This window comes from Hemiscyllium ocellatum, chromosome 3 (assembly GCF_020745735.1).
Source record: "Hemiscyllium ocellatum isolate sHemOce1 chromosome 3, sHemOce1.pat.X.cur, whole genome shotgun sequence".
NCBI lineage: Eukaryota > Metazoa > Chordata > Chondrichthyes > Orectolobiformes > Hemiscylliidae > Hemiscyllium > Hemiscyllium ocellatum.
Genome location: NC_083403.1, coordinates 103,491,680 through 103,512,498, shown reverse-complemented (window position 1 = coordinate 103,512,498; position 20,819 = coordinate 103,491,680). Strand labels below are relative to the sequence as shown.

Below are 20,819 nucleotides of genomic sequence, written 5' to 3'. Positions count from 1 at the left end.
TTCTAGACCTTTCCCTCCCAACCTTGAGGCCTGTCTGTTCATGTATCGTTTCCTGACTTACTGATTCAGTTTTTCTGCAGCCTTCCACATTGTGCTCTTGTAGCATTGGTATTGTGCTCCAGAGAATTTTGCAACCTGAGGAAGTACTTTGGAAGCGCAGTTCCATTTTCACTTTCAGAGAGGCAAAGCAAGATCCCAGCAATGCGCTTTTCAGTCATGCTGATTGAGGGATAGATATTTGCCAAGATATCAGATAGGATTCCTCTTTCAGGATAGGACGCAGGAGTTTATTATTCACAATTGAGGGCAGATAGGGCCTTTGTTGTATTTTTTTATCTGAGATACAATGACAATCTTAGTGCAGCGCTTGCTCAGGTCTGTACTGGAGTATATGCCTCATATTTTGAAGAAACTATGGAATGGGACTTGAACTCGTTAACTGTGGGCCAGAAGTTGAAAATGTATCCACAAGCCACAACTGACATTTTTGTGGGCTGAGAAATTCTTTCAAGGCTGTCACTTAAAATTTTGCTCAAATCAGGGCCAAATTTAGTTTTAATTTACAGCCAAATATTCTTTTGATCTAATTAAAGATGACCAAACCAACAAGAGTGGAAATCAACAGAAACTGGCATGCCAAAGAAACTCAGCACATGTACACACGTCTCTCTCACATATACACATACACAAACAGTCATTTACACAGTCTCACTGATTCAGCCTAAGGAAATTCAGCATATCCATAAGGATTCTTTCCAACTTTTAAAGATACACCATGGAAAGCATTCTGCCTGGATGCATCACGGCTTGGTGCGACAATGTTCTATCCAGGACCGTAAGAAAGTACAGAGAGTTGTGAACACAGCCCAGTCGATCACGCAAGCCACCTTCCATCCATTGATTCCATCTACACTTCTCACTGCCTCGGAAAGGCAGCCAATGTAATTAAAGATCCCTCCCACTCCGGTTATAGTCACTTCCAACCTCATCCGTCAGGCAGAAGATACAAACATTTAGAAAACACATAGGTTCAAGGACTGTTTCTTCCCCATTGTTGTTAGACTGCTGAATGGACCTCAAATGTCAAATCTAATGTTGATCTTGCTTTTTGTGCACCTCCTTTGCAGATGTAACTTTGTATTCCTCACTCTGTTCAATCACCCTATAATCTGCCTATACTGTACACACAACAAAGCTTTTCACTGTACTTAGGTACATGTGACAATAATAAATCAAATCAAATCTTTTGCATACGTAGACTGAACTGTAAAAACCCACAATTTATCTTTTTGCATCTCTTTTACATCTTAAGCCACATACCCAATTACTGATCTGATATATTCATAATCGTATGTTAACAAGATGTTATTTATTTCCCACAGTATGCAGAGAAGGCATTGTTCTGACCCATCCATGGCCTCCCTCATCCTGCTGATCATGCAGTCTCTGCTGCATCCTTGTCTCCATCAGTTAGCCCCTAGCCTGGCTCTTTGCCATCTACTCATATTTATTTTACTACAAACACCGAACTGAACCCGCAGTTAGCCCTCTCAGCTTTAACCCTTTCAGTATTTAGTTGACTGTGAAATGCTTCAGAAGGCTCTGAGGGATGAAAGAAGCTATAGAAATTTAGATCTTTTCTTTACAACAATAAAAGTGAAGTGTTACATTAAACAAAGTGTTGATTTTGATCTGCATTTGTCAACTTTCCATGCAGAATGATTGAGTCTGATGTTGTAATCTAGTATCAATGAGATGCCAGGGCCAATGTTGCCCTCCCTTCAGTCTCCCATCATCTGATAACAGTCAGTACTCATTGTGCAGAAACTCCAGTTTCAGAATGAATTCCTGCCTGTCCTGAATGTCATTCAGGAACTTTCAGCCCCCATCATGGGTGATTTGTCTGGGCTATCAGGGTGAGAACATCGTCCTGTGTTGTGCTGCTGTGATAAAGGAGAAACTCACCTCCCCTGTTAACTCAAATAACTGCTTGGTTTGAAGCCAGCGCTATTGCTTCATAATGGGAAATAGATGAGGGAAGATGACAGAGCAACACCCCAGTGGCAAAATGTCTCCCCAAAACAAAGGTGCTAAAAGTTGACGGGAGCTTCATGTCAAACTAACTAGTGCAAAAGACTGCTCACCTACTTAATGCTTTCTGTTAAAAATCCCCAGTGTGACTGATGAATACAACTCTTTGCCAAACAGCACAGCCCAAGCAAACAATAGGAACATTAGTCTTTACTGGCCTCCATTCCATCCTGTCATTGGTGTTTACAGCACCCCTTTTCCTTCCCGTCACTGGTCCTTTCAAGTACCCCATTCCATACCATTACAATGCTCCCATTCCATCCTGTCAATCAACTAGGGAGTAACTGTTTATATTTTTTTTGTGGTACATTACTATGAAGAGTTTGTTAGTCCATCTGAAATCAATTCTGCTTTATGGTTTTTGAAGCATGCTGAGTTTCCACTTGACCTTTGCTGCCTACACAATTGCTAATACCCTCACAATCTTTCTATTTTCTTTGTGAGAGTATGCGGAATGATCGCTTTAGACGATGGGTTTCTTACAAAAATAACATTGGAACTTCACAATAAAAGACCTTGTGTATATTTGGATTGTTGAGGTCAGCAAATTTTGCACAAAGATAATCCTTTGAAAGCTGAAAGGCCTTTGTAGTGTTTCTCCAATGGCCTTTACACCATGATGTTAGATTATTGTGTCCAGCTTTTAGGGAAATGGCTTCAGAGAGTGAGTGAAGATCATGGAGAGTGGGGAGAAATGATTCAGAGATGTCTAGGTCAGATTGATGTGTCTGATCGATGCAGACGAGTTCAACCAAAGTACCTGTTTCTGTGCTGTAGGATTCTTGGACATGAGGGAAGAGATTTTAATTATAAGGAAAAGTTAGAGCAAGCTTCAATAGAAGAGCAGGGGGGGTCTGATAGAGGTGTTCAGACTTATGACAAGCTTTGGTAAGATATGTGGCAGGTCTGGGGAATGAGAGTTCTTCCAGTGAACTGAAGCAGGCTCGATGGGGTGAATGATCTCATGTACAAGGATTAGGTCTAAAACATCCAAGAACAAACAAGCACCACTAATAGCTCCTTATGATGTTCTTACAGCGTGGCCAAAGTGACTCAGGGCTGATCAGTTACATTTGAAGGAAATAGCATGACCTGTATTTAATGATTCTGGATGGGGGAATAGATGCTGCTGAAGGCACAGAGCACCACTCTCCCACATTTTTTCACAATAGGGCTGTGAAATCTTTTACTCAGTTTAACATCCCAGCCGAAAGATGTGCACTGCAATGTGCAAAACCAGTTCTGAGTTCACATTATTCTTTGAATGAAAGAATTGCTGTATTTTTGATCTCAAAGAACAAGTGTCCCAGAAAAGGTTAAACATTCCTTTCTTTACAGAGCAGTCTGCTCATAAGTTCTGAGGAGCTTTGTTACTTGATCAACAAGCACAGTGAATGCGTGAAGGTTTTGGAATTTGAATATTGAAAATGACCTTTACAAGTTGCAACAGCTCAAATAAACAGCAAGGACGTGATTAAAATGCTGAAAGGTCCTGATTGGGTAAACACTTTGAGAAACTATTTCCTCCCAGTGGAGGAAGGGAACATCAGCATCCAGTTTGAGTCACACTTGTCACACAGAGGGTGGTACAAATCAGGCACTCCAACCCCAGCTTGCCCTACAAAAGCTGTGGAGAACAGAGTTTTGAGAGACAGTGGCAGATCACTACTACATTAAGTGAACGACCAAAGCTGCCTTGCTCAGGAGAGGCCTGTGGCCTTGTATGTTACTGGACCAGCCTAGGCAGTCAGGCAGAGAGCACTATTGGTTTCAGAGACATTGCTGCGTCCATCTCCCATGTAGTGCAAAGTGTCAGACACAGCATACACAACCATCAAAGCCACCACAGAACAGGTAGTGACCTTCATTAACTGCAACCTCTCATTCCATCAACATCTAACGTCGCCAAAGTCGCCAAACATATGGCCTCCAATGTGCAAGGGAAGCAGACACACTGCCTATATGCCAAGGCAGTCCTAAGTGCCTGAGCGTTTCCAGCCTCACCACACCTTCTGAACAGACTCTGATGAAACAGAGTTCACAGTCACAGCATTCACAGGAGAGCTGAGCTGGTTTCCATTCCCTGAACCACAGCAATGACCAAGAGGCATAGCAAGCTCCTTTATGCTTGTTCATGCCTGAGCAACCTTACTGTATCCATAGAAGGATAACAGAGAGTTAATAGGGGTGCTATGGTAGACATGATGTATCTTGGATTTTCAAAAGGTCTTTAGGTGTGAGAAACTACTACAGAGCACACTCATGATTAAAAGGAGAATGTGTGGAATGAGGAGATAAGTGATTGGGTGGAAACCAAGCTGGATACAAAACAGTAAGGAGAGATTCAGGGTAGTCAGGTTGTTAAAAGATGGAAAATGATATTCCATGGGCATTGATGCTAGACCCATGAAAAGGTACAGTCCAGAAAGTGGCCATTCAGCCCAATGTATCTGTGCTGACCAAAAAAGAACCAGCCATCCATTCTAATCCCAGTTTCCCAGTTTTCCATACTTGCTCTGTAGCCTTGAAAGTTCCAGCTCTTTAGGTGCAGATCCAAGTACCTGTTTAAGAAGTTGAGGATTTCTATTTCCACCATTAAACCAGACAACATGTTCCACCTTAGAATCATAGAATCCTTGTAATGAAGATAAGGGCTATTCAGTCCCTCAAGCCCGCACCACCCCTCTGAAGAGGATCCCACCCAGTCCCTATAACCCTGCCCATTTCCCATGGCTAATCCACCTAGTCTGCACATCCCTGAATACCAAACAATATAGCACGGCCAATCCACCTAACCTGCACACTTTTGGACTATGGGAGGAAACCAGAACATACTGATGCAGACACAGGAAGAATGTACCAACTCCACTTAGACAGTCACCCAAGAATGCAATTGAACCCAGAGCTAATCACTATGCCACCCTTATGGATTAAAAGATTTTTTTTTCTCATGACCCCTCTAATCCTTTTGCCAATCACTTTAAATCTGTGCCACCCAGTAATTTATCTCTCCACTAGAAGACATGTATATTCTATCCAGGTTTTCAAAATTTTATACACTTCAATTTAGTCACCTTTCAGCACCCTCTGTTCCAGGGAAAACAAATCTAGCCAATCTGATCTTTCCCAATATCTGCATATTTACAGGACACATATACCATGCAGGAGAAAGTGAGGACAGCAGATGCTGGAGATCAGAGCTTAAAAATGTGTTGCTGGAAAAGCGCAGCAGGTCAGGCAGCATCAAAGGAGCAGGAGAATCGATGTTTCGGGCATGAGCCCTTCTTCAGGAATGAGGAATTTGTGCCAAGCAGGCTTAGATAAAAGGTAGGGAGGAGGGACTTGGGGGAGGGGCGCTGGGAATATGATAGGTGGAAGGAGGTTAAGGTGAGGGTGATAGGCCGGAGAGGGGGTGGGGGCGGAGAGATCGGGAAGAAGATTGCAGGTCAAGAAGGCGGTGCTGAGTCTGAGGGTTGGGACTGAGAAAAGGTGGGGGGAGGGGAAATGAGAAAGCTGGAGAAATCTGCATTCATCCCTTGTGTTTTCTGAGGGTCTTCCCCCAAGTCCCTTCTCCCTACCTTTTATCTTAGCCTGCTTGGCATACCTTCCTCATTCCTGAAGAAGGGCTTATGCCCGAAACGTCGATTCTCCTGTTCCTTTGATGCTGCCTGACCTGTTGCGCTTTTCCAGCAACACATTTTTAAGCACATATACCATGCAACCGAGCTACCCAAGCATGTCTTAGATTCAACTCACTCACATTAATTTTACCTTGGTTTACTTGCATTAACTTGATTTTATTTGCCTTCATCTAATAAATTTTACAAATATTGTTAAACCTTAACTAATACTGAAAAATCCAATTAATGCTTCATACACTTTACAGGAAACTTAAAGCACCTTTCTGCCATGTGAACCTAATTTGCTGCTCATTCAGTTTATGTCTCACCCAGGTGGACTCTCTAGACTGTGCACCCCTTATTGATCTTGCAGTTTATAAAATCGGTCTCTAACATTGAGCTTTTGATGGGTCACTTGCTAGTTTAGCTTCCTACAGTAACTAACACCAATTGAACGGACTACTTTCAACTGATTGACAGATAACTGCTACTACCAGTTCCCTGATTATTAAACAAGGTTATTATGATTAGATTAGATTCCCTACAGTGTGGAAACAGGCCCTTCGGCCCAACCAGTCCAAACCGACCTTCCGAAGAGTAACTCACCCAGATCCTTTTCCCTCTGACTAATGCACCTAACATTATGGACAATTCACCTGCGCATCTTTGGACTGTGGGAGGAAACCTACGCAGACACAAGGAGAATGTGCACAGACAGTCACCCAAGGCTGGAATCGAACCTAGGATCCTAGTGCTGAGGGACTGCAGTACTAACCACTGAGCCACTGTGCCAGTGGTTGTTGTCACTTCATTTGGAACCAGGAATTATACATCAGGTAGGTACAGGGTAAATATGAATAGGAACACTTTATTAGTGATGCTCACACCTCCACAGCTCCACAGCTAGTCACCTGATCAGCTCTCTTAAAGGGGCAGGCCCTCCAACTAAATACATAATACCCTTCCCCCATTATTTGAAAACTCCTATTAATAAACATACAACAAATATTAACACACAGAAATTATAACTATTAAACAAGCATTGTAGCACGTCGTCAGAAATATACACAAAAAAAAAAGCCAACCCTGGTCAATCAGTTTCTCAGGGTGATGGTGAATCCTTGAAGACTGTCACTGCGTGGCAGGAACCTTTTTTATTGTTGCCTCCCAGGTCTCAGGAAGCTTCTGTTGTTCCGCAGGCATGTCCTTCTCTGATTGGCTGTAGTTGCTCTGTGACACTGCTGATGTCTCCTCCCTGGGTATGGCCAGTCCTGGCTTGGAAACACATCCCAGTCCCATCTCGCCCGGTGTTCTGAGGGACATCACTCCACCCACATCCCATTGGTTGGTGAGGTGCAGTGACCAGTTGTTACATATGTCTCCTCCAGACTAGCTCATCCCTAGTCTGTAGTGTGTATGACAAGAGTCCTGTTTAAGCCACCATCACCATTGGGATCCATTTATCCCCAGATGTATAATTCCAGGTTAACACAGTCTCTCTTGTTTGGAATTCCTATGACCCCGAAGTGGCACACTAATGTGCAGGGTTTGCATGATCCCAATTCCACCTCAATCTGGGAGTCTACATTCGGCCACCAAAAGTAGTCTTTGACTATTTCTTTCATTCACACTACACCAGGGTGCCTTGGGTGCATTTGTTCTTTCAACGAGGGAGGAATAACAACTCACATTCTCCACATTAAACAGCCGTCTAATACAAACAACTCTCACCACCTGGACAGTAATGGCATAATTCTAGGCAGTTACTATGACTGGTCCTCTCTCTCAGCACTAAGCCAACACTCTGCTCAAAACCGGGTCATTCCGAGTAGTGTTCCACTAACACCGGCACCTTGACACCCTGGGAAAAGTACAGAATTTTCAGGATTCAGTCGGGAACATATTTACTCCCCAGTAGTGGGAACCTTGACAAGGCCTCTGTAATTCTTGTCTGCTATTTCATCTCATGAGTAGACTGAGTCTGTACCCATCTTTGCAGGCAAGCTGCCGCCATTGATGGTATTCCAGTATATGGACCACAAATGGTGGTTAGTGCCCTGTGTTCAGTCAGCAACATGAAGCGCCTGCCATAAAGCAAATGGATGAACATCTTAACTCCGAAGTCAATGTTCAATCTTCTTTCTCGACTTGAACTCTGGACAAACAGAAAACACAGTTGCACAGTTTGTGGGTCAATCCAGTTTACATTGCCAGCTGTTATGTTGGTGCTTCCACTGGGAACAGGAATTATAAATCAGGTCAACTATCTAGCACAGTGACCAATATGGTGGAACAGCCTCCTTCAGTCTTTTAGTTTCAGTGAGATGTTCAATCAAAATCCTTAATATTTTCAGATTTAATGTTGTGTTTTCTTCTGAAGAAAATACTATGCTTCTATATCGCGTAAAATATTGGTTCAAAATTTTAATGTTCACTGTGTGGGCATTTTGTAAAGTACTGCCTCATGTTGCTTGTTCTTCTGCAGAATTAGCTTCACATCATGAAGTAAATCTCCCCATTAATCAGTTACTGACTGTGTTTTAACTCATTACTCAAATGGAGAGCAGCAGGAATCATTTTACACTATGTGAGAGTTCATTACAGGACGTTTAAAAGACTACTTGAGGGGCTTTTATGGCATAGTGGTAGCATCACTACCTCTGAGCCAGCACGTCTAGGTTCAAGTCCCACCTGCTCCAGATGTGAGTCATGAAACATCTAAGTAACTTACTTCACATAACTAAAAGACCGATAGGGAATTGAGAAGTTATCGCCAGCTGCACAGGAGCTGTGAAACTTTCATCATATTGTTTGTGGTGTCTGTAAGCTGGGCTCAGTTTTCAAAAGACTTTGAAAGTTTGAAACATGGCATTTGAAGCAGAGCAGAATCTATAAACAGAGCTGGGCATTTAACCTTGACAAGATGTTTCTTCTACCTGCCTAGAAATCCAAACAATTTCTTTGTGGGATCCTACAGAGCTCAATGTCGCTGCTGCACTCTACAATGGGGCTGGCAATTCAGAAATACTTCATTGGGCTTTTAATGATTTGAGCTCTCTTCAGGAAGTGAAAAAGGTTACATAAATGCAATGTTTCATTCTCTCTTTCCTTCCCCACTTGTTTAGTGCAGGCTTCCAGTAACAGCAGGTTTTTCCCGACATAGTGGGTTAGTAGAGTCAGGGTAGGTTATTACATCAATTGGTTATTAGAAACAGTCTGAACTATTAGAGGCCGTGTCGGAGACTGGGTAACATATTAACATGGATAGAAGCTTGGCTGACTGTCTGTGTGGAGTTTGCACATTCTCCCTGTGACTGTGTGGGTTTCCTCCAACTGCTCCAGTTTCCTCCCACAGTCCAAAGATGTGAGGCCAGTTGAATTGGTCATGTTCACAATTTTAGGTACATTAGTCAGTGGGAAATGGGTCTGGGTTGGTTATTGGGCCAAATGGCCTGTATCCATACTGTAGGGAATCTAATCTAAAAGAAAAATTAATCTAGAGTTGCTTCTTAAAAAGTGGTTGTAGAAAAGGACATTGGATTTTGTTTTAAAAACACAACTTCATAGAAATCACACAACAATGATAACTCCTTGTTTTGCTGGAAATCTCCTGCTGGGCTGTTTGAACACTGACTGGCTTAGAGTTTGTTGTGGTCTTCAGTAGCAAGTCTTCATCAGTCTTGCTGAGCTGATCAGTTCCTGATTCAGGATGTGAGGTCAAGGTGAAAGTTGGTTCTTCAGGAAAAGTAGCTGAGAGAATCTCTTCATGTTGTATTTCCTGAGCAAGGTATCTCTACCAAGCCTTCAGAGACAACTGTTTAATGGAATGTTTACAGATACCAGACCACTGGATCAGAAGACAATGCGAACATTTCCCACCTCAGCGTTTTCCTCTTCAAAGATTAAAATCCATTGGCCAATGTGTTATTTTGCAAAAATGCAACTCTGCAGAGAAATCCATTTTACATCCTTTACCTGGTGTGTGTTTGTTGAGGGTGTTTTAAGTATTTGGGGAAATAAGGGTTCATACATCCATTGTAAACACTTTAGATATTGGCTGGTTTTGCATTTACATTGAATACATTTTGTGTTATATTAAATCAATAATCTTCCATTTATTAAATGAACCTAAGATATCAAAGTTTTTTTATTTTAAACTTGATATTGATAAAATATTCAATTAGCCATCTTGATAACTGGAGCAAAATGGTATCATTGTATTTTTTGGACCCAGGAGTAGTGAGCCTAAAGCAACTGGGTGCGTTTCCAGCATTGATCATAACAAGGGATATGGGCCGGGTGCTGGCAGGTGGGACTAGATTGGGTTGGGATATCTGTTCGGCATGGATGGGTTGGACCGAAGGGTCTGTTTCCATGCTGTACATCTCTATGACTCTATGACTCAAAGTGTTCTAATCCTATCATTAGACTCAGTATAGAGGGGCTGTACGGTGTTATAACCCTATCCTAAGTCCCAGTACAAAAGGACACTATAGTGTCCTGTCTCCTGTCCCAGTGTAGAGGGGCTCCATGGTGTTATAATCCTCCCACCTATCTCAGTACAAAGGGGCTCTATGGTGTTATAACACTGTCTCCTGTCCCAGTGCAGAGGGACTTTATCGTGTTATAACCTTAACTCCAATACCAATACAGAAGGACTCTTACAGTATTATAACCCTCTCTCTAATACAGAGGAACTCTGTAGTATTATAACCCTCTCTCCAGTCCCAGTATAGAGGGACTCTGTTGTATTATAACCCTCTCTCTAGTCCCAGTACAGAGTGACTCTATAGTGTTATAACCCTGTCTCCAGTCCCAGTGCAGACGGACTCTATTGTATTATAACCCTCTCTCCAGTCCCAGTATAGAGGGACTCTATTGTATTTTAACCCTCTCTCTAGTTCCCAGTGCAGGGTGACTCTATAGCATTATAACCCTGTCTCCAGTCCCAGTACAGAGGGGCTCCATGGTGTTGTAACATTGTTTCAAGTCCCAATACAGTAGGGCTCCATGGTGTTACAACCCTGTCTCTAGTCCGGGTGCAGAGGGACTCTATGATGTTATAATACTACCTGCAATCTAGTGAAATGCAATGGCAGAAACAGCTTGTCATCAATTTACAAGTCACCATGGTACACAATACAGGGTTGATTCTGGGATTGGACCACTAATCTGTCTCTGAATTTGGAAATGTTTGGGACAAGGGTTCCTATCTGAGCACACTTTGCTTGTTACAGTGCACCAAGGTGCTTACAGTAATGATACAGCTCTCTGTAGCAAACCGCTACAGTCTGTCACATTCATAACCTGAATTCGCAGAGTTGGGGAAGTACGATGATCCCTGGTCCCTGTCATTTGGGCTGTCCGGCCCAGAGTTGGGGCTGGCCCTTAGCACATCTGCCTCATATTCCAGGCCTCTCTCTGGACACCGTTTGATCCGTTTGAGCTTCACATTGTCCTTGTCGCTGACACAGAACAGGAGCATCAAGACATCCCGGCGGAACTTGGAATTCATTCCAAAGTAGATGATGGGATTGTAGAAGCTGGCAGACTTGGCAAAGAGGCTGGCGAGCAGGCTGGTAAGCTTTGGGACATGGTGCCCACTTGCTGACCACATGGAGATCACTGCATATGGTGACCAGGCTATAATGAATGCGGTGCAGATCACCATGGAAACCTGGAAATGGTGAAACAAGATTAGGTTAAGGAAGAGCAGCCACAGTCTGCCATCAATACTATAATTCCATAACTTCACTCGAACTGAACAGCACATTCACGGGACATGCTGTGCCCATTCACTGTTAAGTACTCAGCACCATCCCGGCCTGGGCTGATATTTATTGAGTAATGATTGTGCCACACAATGCCAGGCAATGACCAACTCCAACAAGGGGGAATCTAACCATCACCTCTTGACATTCAAAGGCATTACCATCAGTGAATCCACTACTATCCGCATCCTGAGGGCTTACCATTGCCCAGAAACTGGTGTCACTCTCCTCCAGTTCAGTGTCACTCTCCCCCCTACCCAGTGTTACTCTCCCATCAGCCCAGTGTCACTCTTCCCCCTACCCAGTGTCACTCTCCCCCATACCCAGTGTTACTCTCCCATCAGCCCAGTGTCACTCTCCCCCCTACCCAGTGTCACTCTCCCCCCTACCCAGTGTCAATCTCCCCCCTACCCAGTGTTACTCTCCCCCCCACCCAGTGTTACTATCCCCCCAGCCCAGTGTCACTCTCCCCCAGTTCAGTGTCACTCTCCCCCCTACCCAGTGTTACTCTCCCCCCTACACAGTGTCACTCTCCCCCCTACACAGTGTCACTCTCCCCCTACCCAGTGTTACTCTCCCCCCACCCAGTGTTACTCTCCCCCAGCACAGTGTTACTCTCCCCCCAGCTCAGTGTTACTCTCCCCCCAGCTCAGTGTCACTCTCCTCCTACCCAGTGCCACTCTCCCCCCAACCCAGTGTCACACTCCCCAACCCTGCATCACTCTCCCCCAGCCCCAGTGTCACTCTCCCCCCACCAGCCTAGTGTCACTCCCCCCCCAGCTCAGTGAAACACTCCCCAATCGTGTATCACTCTCCCCCAGCCCCAATGTCACTCTCCCCCCCAGTCCAGTGTCACTCTCCCACCCCCCAGCCCAGTGTCACACTCCCCAACCCTGTATCACTTTCCCCCCAGCCCCAGTGTCACATCCCATACACCCCCAGCCCAGTGTCACTCTCCCTCAGTATTAGTCTCACCAATGGGAACTAGGTATTTGTTCTTCCATGTAAGATTTGGGATTTAATCTGACCCTGAGCAGCAGGCCATGTTGTCGGAAAGCTCACCCGAGTTACATCCCTCTCCAGCTTCCTTTGCCGCTCTCCTTGAACCTCTGCTCCTGTCAGCGCCCGGTTTGACTTGACGGTGTTGATGATGGAGATATAAGAGAACAGCATGATGGACATTGGCAGGAAGAAGCAACAGACAAAGATGGAGACTATGTAGGATTTGTAGACAGTGGAGAACACTGCTCTGCCCCAGTCTATCTCACATGTTCCATACATCCGGTCTGTGCCAAAGGAAGAGAGAAGAGAGAGAAAAACACAGTTAGAAAGAGAGATTGAGAAAGACATTAAGATAAAAAGATGGACAAACCAATAAAGGAAATGATAAAGTAAAGTTAATGAAAGAGAAAATGTGGAAAAGTTATGGAAAAGATTAAGAGGGGAAAGAAATGGGGGAGAGGTAGTTAGATAAAGCTAGACAAAGAAATAGAGAAAATGAGAGAGATGGAGATAAACTGAGAGAAAGCACAAAAGAGACAACTAAAGACAGCAAGTACTAGCATTCATATACACTAATGCCTTTCACAACCTTATAATATCCCACAGTGTTTTACAGGAGAAAGTGAGGACTGCAGATGCTGGAGATCAGAGCTGAAAATGTGTTGCTGGAAAAGCGCAGCAGGTCAGGCAGCATCCAAGGAACAGGAGAAGGGCTCCTGAAGAAGGGCTTATTCCAGAAACGTCAATTCTCCTGTTCCTTGGATGCTGCCTGACCTGCTGCGCCTTTCCAGCAACACATTTTCAGCACAGTGTTTTATAACCAATCAACCACCTTTATGAACTGGAGTCATGATTGCAATATATGAAATTTGGCAACCAATTTTCACACAGGTTTCCATAAATTGCAGGATGATAATGACCAGATCTATTGTTTTTTGTGAGACACATCAGGATTTGAGAATACAAATCAGAATTGAGACACCAGTACAGTACTAAGGGAGTGCCACACTGTCTTTCCAATGAGATTGTCTAGCTTTATCTAACTACCTCTCCCCCATGTCTTTGCCCATGGGTGGATATAAAGATCTCATCGCATTATTTTGAAGCAGACCATCAGAATTCTCCCTGGTGTCCAAATGGAGATTTATCCCCCAATCAACATCACCAAAGGACATTATCTGATCATTGCTGTGTGTAACTTGCTGTGACCCCACTTCAAACAGACTTACATGGATGTTCTGTGGTTCTTTGAATCAACCATGATAGGATTTGAATTCATATTCTCACCAGATTAATAGTCCAAACCTACTTGATTTTGTAGGCCTTGGTTTAGCATCGCATCTGAAATACAGCACCTCGAACAGTGCAGCACTCCCTCAGTACGGCACTGGTATATTTATTCTGATGTTTGCTCCCAAGTCTTGGACTGTTTCACTAAAAAAAAGCTGATCTAGTCATTATCACGGTAGAAATTGTTGAATATGAATTGGTTATCAAATTTCACACTAATCTATATGTGCTCAGCTGGATGCTGGATAACTGGACTCTATTATCTCGTCAATACTGTAATGTAAAATATTAGCAAAGTGATGGCCATCTTCAGGTTGCTATGTCTCTAAACACCCAGGGTAGCCAGAATCACCTTCCTACAGCCAATTAGAAAGCAAATATATTCTTCCTGATTTGGTTGGGTGATTTGTTTTCTATCCATTGAGAAGACCTTTCTCACATCTCAGACCACAAATTGCCCAAGATGTTTTATTTTTATAAACACAGTGTTTAAATGTCTTTCTCATCCCTCAATTTTCTTGCTGATAAGAGTCCTGGAGATTTTTGTTTAATTGCAGGAGAGTCCAAGGCAAATGTGCAGAGTTAGCAACTCTGTCTCAATTCTCTAGCTCAGTGAGATGTGTGACTGCCTCAGCTGTGTAACTGTGACTGTCCTATGACTATGACTCATGTGTAACTGCAACTTAACGGTGTGACTGTAACTCTTCCTTGTGACTGTGACTCTCCCGTGTGACTGCACCTTACCTGTGCAACTGTGACTCTCCCTTGCGACTGTGACTCGCCCGTGTGACTGCACCTTACCTGTGCAACTGTGACTCTCCCGTGTGACTGCACCTTACCTGTGCAACTGTGATTCTCCCATGTGATTGCACCTTACCTGTGTAACTGTGACTCTCCCGTGTGACTGCACCTTACCTGTGCGACTGTGACTCTCCCGTGTGACTGCACCTTACCTGTGCGACTGTGACTCTCCCGTGTGACTGCAACTTACCTGTGCGACTGTGACTCTCCCGTGTGACTGCACCTTACCTGTGCAACTGTGACTCTCCCATGTGACTGCACCTTACCTGTGCGACTGTGACTCTCCCGTGTGACTGCACCTTACCTGTGTAACTGTGACTCTCCCGTGTGACTGCACCTTACCTGTGCGACTGCACCTTACTTGTGCGACTGTGACTCTCCCGTGTGACTGTAACTCAACTGTGCGACTGTGACTCTCCCGTGTGACTGTAACTCACCTGTGTAACTTCCCCATCCGAACAAAGGGGATGCTGACCAGAAGAGAGCAGTCACCCATATCAGTGTCATCAACAGGTTTATGTTCCGTCTGTTAATATATTGAGCTGCAGAAACATAATAGCAAACATTAAGCTGAGGCCTAGGACAGCTACACCACCTGTATCTAATTTTTGGTATTAGTTTGGTAACAGGGTGCCATCTTCAGTTTAGTGTCTCAGATGTTAATCTATCTCAGATACATTACAACCATCTGTAGGGGATTTCCAAACAGTTAGAAAATCTGCTCCAGGGGCCTCTCACCTAGGGACTGTGTGAGGGAAGTATCTTGAATGTCCTGGTCAGTTATTGCCTTTCCTCCTATTACCTACTATCCTGCCTTGTTCTATATTTGATCACTTGTCCCTTAGCCCTACTATAGTCCTTCTCTCAGGTCTGTCCTCATTTCCCTTTCAATACCATTTCCCTCTTCATCCCCTTCTGTCCTCCCCATTCTTTACCACCCTCATCAACTTCTACCAATCTCCATTCCCCTCCCAAATCAACCCCTTCTCCTCACCATTCCCCTCCCCCATCACCCCCACCTGTCCCTATTCCTCTCCCTGACATCAACATCCCAGCACACCCTGTTCCCCTCCCACCCCTCCCCATTCTCCTCCCCCTCATAAAACCCTTGTCTCCCATTGGCCCATCCCGTTTCCCCCCCCCCGCTTCAGCAATCCTCTCTCTATTCACCCTTCCCCTCATAAACCACATCACCCCATTTCCATTCATTGTGTTTCCCCTTTTCCCTATCAACTATCTCCCTCATTCCTAATCACTCCCTTCTCATGATACTCCTCATCCTCATCAAACTGCTTCCCACTCCATTTCTCTCACCTCATAAACCACCTCCCTTCCTCATTCCCTCCTATCCCCTGCCATTCTATCCCACATCTGATGTATGAATAAAGGAAAGGCAGTCCACCTTTATAACAAAGATTTTTCTTTGGAAGGCCAGGTTTCTCAACACGAATAGGGAGAATGTGAGTCTGAAACTCACTCTTCTTTCCAGTAGGTGGGTTACCATTGGCAACTCAGCCCTGAGAGATGTACCTTTTAAATAGAACTGCATTTACCTTTGTATGGGTGACAGCCTTTAATATATCTTATTATGCTGATTACCGTGAGAGTGTTAATACTGGACAGACCGAAGAGTAGTGTGAGGAAACCATCAACCTGAAAAGACAAGACTCACAATTAATGAGATCTCACTGTTGCCTGTTATAGATGATGAAGATTAACAATATCCTCAAGGATAGTGTCAGAGTCCTGATCTCAAGGTCATGGTGAATGGATGTGACTTGTGACAGAGTGCACAGAAAAAAGGAGCTTGTACTTTTGTTGTCTATTTCACAACCTCAAGAAATCTTGAGGTGCCTTATAGCCAATGAAGTACTTTTGATAGGACATAGAACAGTACAGGCCCTTCAGCCCTCAATGTTGTGCCGACCTTTTATCCTACGCTAAGATCAAACTAACTGACATACCCTTTATTGTACTATCTTCCATGTGCCTATCCAAGAGTCATTTAAATGTCCCTAATGTATCTGATTCTACTACCACTGCTGGCAGTGCATTGCATGCCCACCACTCTCTGTATCAAGAACAGACCTCAGACATCTCCCCTAAACCTTTCACAAATCACCTTAAAATCACCCCTCGTGACAGCCATTGCCTCCATGGGGAAAGGTCTGTGGCCATCCACTCTATCTGTGCCTCTCATCATCTTGTACACCTCTATCAAGTCACCTCTCATCCTTCATTGCTCCATTGGGAAAAGCCCTAGGTTCCTCAACCTTTCTTCATAAGTCATGCTCTCCAGTCCAGGCAGCACCCTGGTAAATCCTCAGCACCCTCTCTCAAGCTTGCACATCTTTCTTAAAATGAAGTGACCAGAACTGAACACAATATTCCAATTGTGGCCTAATCAGGGCTTTATAGAGCTGCAACATAACCTCGTGGCTCTTAAACTCAATCCCCCTGCTAATGAAAGCCAACACACCATACCCCTTTTTTGACAACCCTATCAACTTGGGTGAGAACTTTGAGGGATCTATGGACATGGATGTGGTTAAATAGTTACTATTAGGATGTAGAAAATATAGTGGGCAATTTGAGCACAGCAAGCTCTCAAAAGAACAGCAATCTAGTTGCATCCTGTTTTAGGCATGAAAATTAACAAGGATACAGGAGAGAATATTTTCAGTCTGTTTGAAATATTGTCTTGGTATTTTTACATTCACCTGAAAACGTAGAGAGGATTTTGGTATTGTTGTGTAAAGTGATGCATCTGACAGTATAGCACCCTTTCAGTACAGCACCGCAGCATCACAATCGAGTTTATGACTTTAAGGCTCAGTGTTGAGAGTTCTACAATGGGCAAATGCTCAGACAGAAACTAGTCAGACTACCTTGTCAGTGTGCCTTACCTGACACGTCCATATTGAGGTAATCAGAAACCTATCGTCTCGAAATACATTGAAAATCTCAATAATTCCACGGGAGTATCCAAACAGAGAGATACTGGCATCTGATACAGCCAGGTTAAAGGTTAAACAATCTGTTGCTTGTAGTGTTGTTTTCTGCCTGCACAGCACAAATATCACCACACTGTTTCCAAACCAGGAGAACCAACCTAGAGAAGAAACAGAGAGAAAGCAGATCACTAAGTCTCACCTTGAACGATTGCTGCCAGACTGAAGGAGATACTGATCAGGAGGGAAGCATATATGAAGCATTTTTTCACTACTAGATGACACCCCCATTTCCAATAGAATATCACACCTTACAACAGAATACACATAAAGAAGATTGCAGCTTCCTTTCCCTTAAAAAGAGAAGGCTGAGGCATGACCTGGTAGAAATCTCTGAAGATATGAAAGGTGGACTTGGAGCTGATTCCACTCATTAGTGAATACAACATCAGTCGTCATGAGTACAAACTGGCCACCAATAGCGAGTTCAGGAGGAACCTTTCTTCCCCGGAGAATGATTACAATCACCATTTCAAGTGGTTGAAGGGAACAGTACAGACACATTTCTGGGGGAAGCCAGATAAACATACAAGGGGGAAAGGAATAGCAAGATACATTAATGGAGTCAGATGAAAAGGAGTGCAAGAAACTTCCTGTGGAGTATAAACCCTAGAATGGACCAATGAGGATGAAGGAAATGTTTCCCTGCTGTACATTCTGTGTACCATGTGTGATTTGATGTAATCTGTACAATTCTGTATTGATCTTACACAATGTTTGTAAAATATATGCTTCAGCGTAGATTGTGAATCAATGCTACATACCGAGAGTCAGCAGGTAAATGCCAATTACAGTCTCCGCTTGTTCTGAGACGGTGGTCTCCTTTGGGTGGAAGCTGCTGTTCTGGCTCCTCCACAGACTATTGGTCATCTTTCCAAGGGCTGTTGACCAATTTCCACATTGATTAGGTCAAGGGCCTACAACTGATTGCCAGCTGTAGCTCAGGAGAGCTTCACTGAGCTCCATTCGACTGAGCAGGACAGTCTGAGTGCGAGACCATGAAGGAGAATGATGCATTTCAGAGAACCAATCCCGTGGCTCGATCTTGCTTCTTAATCCAGCCTAACAGCAGCTTTAGAGCTAACCTGCATTTGACGTCAGCCCGTTTAATCTCTCCTCAGGAGAGTTAGTTCAGCAGGGAGGACACAGGGCAGAACAATTTGCCTACAATCATGGCAATGTTGAGGAGATCGCCTTGCAGTGAAGGCAGGGAACTGCATAAATTATTAGGGACAGAGTGACCTCCTGGAGTATTTGCCATCAGAGAGAAATTTCACAAATATTTAATCTCTTGACATATCCAGGATTTGTTTTCAGTTTTTTTCACTTCTCCAAAGAGATCGCATGCTTTTAGATAGGGATTATATTTATTGCGATTGACAAGTTACATTTGTCAGGTAACTGTACGTACCTTACTATAAATAAAGGAAAAATTACACTTCATGCTGCATTTGAATGAAATAGACTTTGTAATAAAGGAAATGTGTGTTACAATTTCAAATGCATTCAATGTCAATAAAATATATTTGATCTCAAACCAAAAACATATTATAGGTTCAGAAAAGATTTACAAGGATGTTGCCAGGGTTGGAGGATCTGAGCTATAGGGAGAGGTTGAACAGGCTGGGCTGTTTTCTCTGGAGCCTCGGAGGCTGAGGGGTGACCTTATAGAGGTTTATAAAATCGTGAGGGGCATGGATAGGATAAATAGACAAAGTCTTTTCCCTGGGGTGGGGGAGTCCAGAACTAGAGGCCATTGGTTTAGGGTGAGAGGGGAAAGATATAAAAGAGACCTAAGGGGCAACTTTTTCTCGCAGAGGGTATATGGAATGAGCTGCCAGAGGAATTGGTGGAGGCCAGTACAATTGCAACATTTAAGAGGCATTTGGATGGGTATATGAATAGGAAGGGTTTGGAGGGATACGGACCTGGTGCTGGCAGGTTGGACTAGATATCTGATCGGCATGGACAGGTTGGACCAAAGGGTCTGTTTCTGTGCTGTACATCTCTATATGACTCTATATTATCTTGCATCATTGTTAAATCAGGGTACTACTTTCTATCTCTTCTAGCCCTACAGCCCTCAAAGAACTCTGTGTTCTTCCAGTTCTGGCTTCTTTACATATTCCCCCACTTCCATTGCCCCATTGTTGGCATCAATATTTCCAGCTGGTTAGATTTTCACACTTGTGATTCTATGTTCCTTTGCCTCTCACCTTCTCCTCACTCCAATCCAATCTCCACTCCCCAGTAGTAAAGTCATTAGACATTGGGGAAAACTATTCACTGGCTGAGGTCATTACTAGCACAGTGTTTTAGCTGTTGGAGGCCATGTAGCACAGTCCTAGTTCATTAGTGCAGGAGGTCTTCAAGGCAGTATCCTCGGCTCAAACCACCTTCAACTGTATTGACTTCCCTCAGCCTTAGACTCTGAAGAGGGACTGTTCAATCTGATGCCTTCACTCCCTGCTCTTCTTCTGAACCCCAGCCCAGGGAGTGTGACATGGGAGTGGGGAGACCATTCTCAGTGCTGATATACTTTCCCAGCTCCTGGTGAGTGACAGGTTTGGGGCTTACCTCATCACCAGCCTGACTTTAAACAACACTAACTCATAACATCATTAGATTGCCAACAAATCACCTCCTGTCTCCAACCAAACTCTCCTCATCAATTGCCATCATTGGTTATGAATCAGCCATGGGCCTTCACTGTGCAGAGTGGTCCACTCTCCATTATTTAAATGAGAAAATTCTTGACTGCCAGGAAAGCAGATATTATTCCCATAAACTGATATTTTAATTTTAACTGGTAAACAAAAACGTTTCAAGAAAAGAATGTATATTTTTTTAAACACACGAATTCCTGGATTTTCCACTCATTTAGTAGTGTCCGGGAAGTTAAGTGATAATCCTTTTGGACTCCAGGACAATCCTGGAGAACTGGCCACCCTACCACAGCAGATAGACTCAACCGACGTTTCAAAGTGAATGAGGTCCATTTTGACTCCCTTCTTGAGGCATGAATGGAGATGGTACTGGTTTTAAGATGGGTATCATCTTACTGTTGCTACTTAGACCAGGAGAGGCAGCAAAGAGGTGCCACTTTGAAAGGAATCTATCACCGAGTGCCCAACAAGCCTTCCTTCCTGCATCAGGCAGAAGGTGCCTTTAAATATGGGAATTAGGGCCCTGCGACCTTTGCACTTTGTAACTCCACTTCGGGTCCTCAGTCT

The 20,819-nt window shown here is 43.9% G+C and overlaps 1 protein-coding gene across 1 annotated transcript in view; it reads right to left on the bottom strand.

The window, feature by feature from the left end:
• opn6a (opsin 6, group member a) overlaps positions 1-18,456 on the bottom strand; it is an 86,631-nt gene extending 68,175 nt beyond the window's left edge. Inside the window, exons 1-6 of the mRNA XM_060854922.1 lie at positions 18,351-18,456; positions 17,482-17,687; positions 16,129-16,228; positions 15,013-15,117; positions 12,545-12,768; positions 11,000-11,388 (exon numbers count right to left, since the gene is read on the bottom strand). Of these exons, the coding sequence (XP_060710905.1) occupies positions 11,000-11,388; positions 12,545-12,768; positions 15,013-15,117; positions 16,129-16,228; positions 17,482-17,687; positions 18,351-18,456 (1,130 nt within the window). The remainder of the gene's footprint in view (positions 1-10,999; positions 11,389-12,544; positions 12,769-15,012; positions 15,118-16,128; positions 16,229-17,481; positions 17,688-18,350) is intronic.
• Between the last annotated feature and the right edge of the window lie 2,363 nt (positions 18,457-20,819).